This window comes from Raphanus sativus, chromosome 8 (genome assembly GCF_000801105.2).
Source record: "Raphanus sativus cultivar WK10039 chromosome 8, ASM80110v3, whole genome shotgun sequence".
Taxonomy (NCBI): domain Eukaryota; kingdom Viridiplantae; phylum Streptophyta; class Magnoliopsida; order Brassicales; family Brassicaceae; genus Raphanus; species Raphanus sativus.
In genome coordinates, this window is record NC_079518.1 from 16,383,903 (window position 1) to 16,388,596 (window position 4,694).

Below are 4,694 nucleotides of genomic sequence, written 5' to 3' on the forward strand. Positions count from 1 at the left end.
CACATGAACCCTAAATTCTATCAAGTTATTAGATAGTAACTAAACACAAATATGTCAAATTAAAAAAAAATTGATAAGATTTCAAAATTTTACCCTAAAAATACAAACAATACTACAACACATGTTACTAAACCCTAAACCAAAGACTATCATGACTTAATCTACATTCACTTATCTATGTTAAAAATAGTTCAATCCTAATAAAACTAAATTTACATCATTTAGAAATGTTTATTACTACATGATTTCAATTTTTCCATCATCAAAATTTTTTTTATAAGAATTTTAAATTATTTTAAAGATCTGCTGTATGAGAGGGTTATAATGGTTTCCATGAAAAAACTTCTTGTGGAAAATTTATGGAAGACTTTAATTTAAGCGGAAAACCTAAATTCTTATAAAAAAATTAGGCAGAAATCCTAAATTTTACTAAAATTTAGGCGGAATGTGCGAGAAGACTTCTTTTTAAATCTTCTGTGAGTCTTCCAGACCTTAAAGTCAAATAACTATGCAAAAAATATTTTCTTAAACTAAAATAAACTTAGAAAATGTTTAAATCAAGTTATTTGATAGTTACTAAACATATATAGGTCAATTTGAAAACAAGAAAAAATGAAGATAATATTTCAGAATCTAGCCTTAAAGATACCAACAATACTATAACCTCTGTTACCAAACTCTAAACCAATGATTCATGAACCAATCTACATATTCTAAATAAACTGAATTTACATCACTGAAAATCGTTTATTATTACATTATTTCTATTTTTTACCCATCAAATTTTTTTTGTAAAAAATTAAATTATTTTTAACATATACTGAACGAAAAGACTTACAAAGAGGGTTATTGTAATTTCATTAGGCTTAGATTGTTTCTCAAGAGCTTGTTCTAATTTTCTTGATGCTATTTGTCATATCAATTATGTCTTTGATAGATAATATTAAATAAAAGTACATTTGGACAAAAAAAAATTGACCCCATCTCCTCAACCTGTCTACGCCAGTGCACTTGCCATACCTCTTCCCCACCAAGGTCCGCCCTCTATAACGATATTATTTAATGCTGGCCATTCATTCTTCTTTAAAGTGTTATTAACTATCAAAATTTAGCTGAATTCTAAAAAGAATTGATCAACTGCGCTAATATAATATATAAAGTCAACTTTCTATTTGCTTATAAGCGAGTACAAACTAGGGTTGACTATTTGAGTTTTCAGATGAACAAACTATAAACATTTTTGGAGAAAAAGTTTTCATTAATGGCTGATATTTCTGATACTTCCCCACAAACACAAACTGCCACCTCCTTCGACATCGAAGAAGGTGGATCAGGAGGTGATTTAGGATCATCGGGGTTTTCCCGTCCTCTTCTATCCGTATCATTCGTTCAAAAGGTAATGATATTAGTTACTAGTTCACATATTTATTTCATATTTTTCTAACGTTACGGATACATATTGATATTAATTAGTCTGATTCAATATTAGCATATGCCTGTTCAATTTCGACGTTGGTTTGAGTTTTTGGCCTTAATTTTTCAAATTTATGAAGTATAATAACCAAACCGAATTAGCATCTAATATTGGATCGGTCTTGCATAGTTTTGTTTCTATGACAAACAAAGAATAACTTAGTTTTAAAAAAAAAACTTAGTTTTTTACCCAGGAAAACTTAGTTTAATAGATTAGTTTTCTTACAGATTTTTTAAGGCAGTTGTATTGATTATGACGTTGGAGCTTAAAAAAATATCTATCTGAATCTCTTTCCTTTAATTGATCGGAATATGTTGATTAATTAAAAGTTTGAATTAGTTTCTTAAAAATATTTAATAACATAGGTTCAGCTGAAATCATATTGTAATCGTATGTTCTAGTTGCTTGGGGAGTTCGTGGGGACATTCTCTCTCATATTTGCCGGTTGCGCGGCTATTGTGGTAAATGATACGTACGGTAAAGTGGTGACACTTCCTGGTATAGCTTTGGTATGGGGACTAACCGTAATGGTTATGATCTACTCAATTGGTCATGTATCCGGTGCACATTTCAATCCTGCTGTTTCCATTGCATTTGCCTCTTCGAGAAAGTTCCCATTTAAACAGGTAACCACATATACTAATATCAACTAATTCAGTTATTATTTCTTGTAGTGTTACAGTTGTACCCATTCACCAAATTGTATAGAGTTTTGTATGACACGCGGATTACATCATCCATTATGTGATAACATTTTATCCACCCATTTGATGATCTTGCAATATCAATAACTAAAATCCAAAGGAAAAGTCTCCTCGCAAATTTATAATCAAATCAGCTGATCTCATATAGTCATATTCCACTCCTCAATTTTCTCTTTCATTTCCATAAATATTGTAGTACTAACCTAAGCCATAAACTCTATGTATAATGAAGTCTTGATTGATCTCTTTATATAGGTTCCGGGGTATATAGCTGCACAAGTTCTCGGCTCAACTTTAGCTTCTGAGGCTCTACGACTTGTGTTCCAGCTGGAGAACAACGTTTGTAGCCTCAAAGGCGATGTTTATGTGGGAACATACCCGTCAAGTTCCAACATGGCGTCATTTGTTATGGAGTTCATCACTACTTTCAACTTAATGTTCGTTATCTCGGCTGTAGCTACTGATAAACGAGCCAATGGATCATTCGCAGGCATTGCTATTGGCGCGACAGTTGTACTCGACATCCTGTTCTGCGGGTTATTAATCCAACCATTATAATATTGTTTACAAAGTTATTATGTTTGGTTCATAATAATGTGCAGTAAAGTTCTCTGTTTATGTAAATTGATTAGGCCAATCTCCGGAGCATCAATGAATCCAGCAAGAAGCTTAGGGCCTGCACTTATATGGGGATGTTATAAGGATTTATGGTTATACATTGTTTCACCGGTTATTGGAGCATTGGCAGGTGCATGGACTTATGATATGTTACGGTCTACAAACAAATCATATGGTGAGATAATACGTCCAAATTGCAATAAAGTTTCTTCAAGAGAGCGCCAAGAAGCATCTGAAGACGAGATTTGTGTTCTTCAAGTGGTCAACCAAGCTAACCGGAAAGAATTCATATGTTCATCGCCCACTGATATCAACGACAAAAGAAATGTCACATGCAAGTTGCCGTAAGATTATTCACAACATGAATCTGTCGTGCTCTATACTTTCAAAACTTTCACACACAAAAAAGCTTTGTTGACAAAAAGAATTTCAAAATCTGTTAAATATTTTCTATAAATACAGAGGTTAAAAATAAGGATTGTACTTTGTAAAATATTTTGTAACATCCCGAGTTGTGATATGTGAAAAAGCTTAAGAGAATTGATTTGGCTACCTATGTCATCAAAGTTGACTTACATTTTCCATCACACATCCGTTTAGAACTCCAGATTTAAGTGTGCTTGGACTCGAGTAGTGAAAAGATCGGTGACCTAAGTGCAAAGCACGGGAAAAGGTCGGGTGGTGATTGCAGGGTCCGTAATCAATGATTTCGAGCCTTGAAAAATTAACGGACCGACCATCAGATGGGATGAGGCCCACGGGCCGAGAGAGCGGGCGTGGGTGGCCCATTAGCCGTGGGCGGTCGGGGCGTTACAAGTGGTATCAAAGCTGATTAGTCGTCTCAATTCTGACCTGAGAGGCGTCTTGAGACATGTCGTGGGCCGCAACGAGGATGTTGCGTTCTTTGAGAGGGGGTGAATTGTAACATCCCGAGTTGTGATATGTGAAAAAGCTTAAGAGAATTATTTTGGCTACCTATGTCATCAAAGTTGACTTACCTATTCCGTCACATATCTGTTTAGAACTCCAGAGTTAAGCGTGCTTGGGCGGGAGTAGTGAAATGATGGGTGACCTATCGGGAAGTGATCTGTGGTACCATGTAAGTGAGGCCAAAGCACGGGTGGTGATTGTAGGATCAATAAACAATGATTTCGAATTTTGGAAAATTAACAGACTGACCGTCGGATGGGATGGGGCCCACGGACCGAAAGAGCGGGTGTAGGCGGTCGGGCGTTACATATTTATTCCGAAATATCACTAGAACAACATTAACATTAGTACCCAACAAAACTGAGTATATATAACACTAAAACTTAGGATACCATGAAAAAGTCCATAAATTAGTCTATGTTACTGTTCAAATCCCCTTATTATTAAAAGGGAAGCAATATAAAAGAGAAACCTTAAAAATGTAATATATTTACAATGGTGCCATTATAGCGACGTGTCACATAGCTAGCCACTCTCAGACAGACTTTGGAATAACCCATGCCTAGCTAAGCTAATTACTATTATTGCCATTGGACTCACCTGAAACATTTATTCGCATGTTCCTTATATATAACATATTAAACATGGTTTTAAATAACACAGTATGAAACATGGGTTGAAAAAAATAACAGATACATCCGACACCAAGTTCCTACTTATATATAACATATAAAATATGGTTTTAAATAACATAGTGTAAAACGTGGTTTGTAATCTACTCTACCTCATGTTGTTTTTTTTTTGTAAAAAAGATATCATCTTAAACGAAAGTCACATATGATATGTTAATATATTGTCACGTAGTATTTTGACAAATCAATAATATTTGAATATTACGTATATTAATTGTATATTTGTTCATTACGTAAATTCAATATTTATAAATATAAATCTCTGAATTCCATAGT

At 33.9% G+C, this 4,694-nt stretch overlaps 1 protein-coding gene across 1 annotated transcript; it reads left to right on the forward strand.

The window, feature by feature from the left end:
• The first annotated feature begins 1,175 nt into the window (after nucleotides 1–1,175).
• Nucleotides 1,176–3,336, forward strand: LOC108820966 (aquaporin NIP3-1-like). The gene is made up of 4 exons (XM_018594011.2): nucleotides 1,176–1,396; nucleotides 1,876–2,100; nucleotides 2,434–2,714; nucleotides 2,811–3,336. Exons 1-4 carry the CDS (start codon nucleotides 1,262–1,264, stop codon nucleotides 3,142–3,144), a joined length of 975 nt encoding a protein of 324 aa, XP_018449513.2. The 5' UTR covers nucleotides 1,176–1,261; the 3' UTR covers nucleotides 3,145–3,336.
• Nucleotides 3,337–4,694: the final 1,358 nt, after the last annotated feature.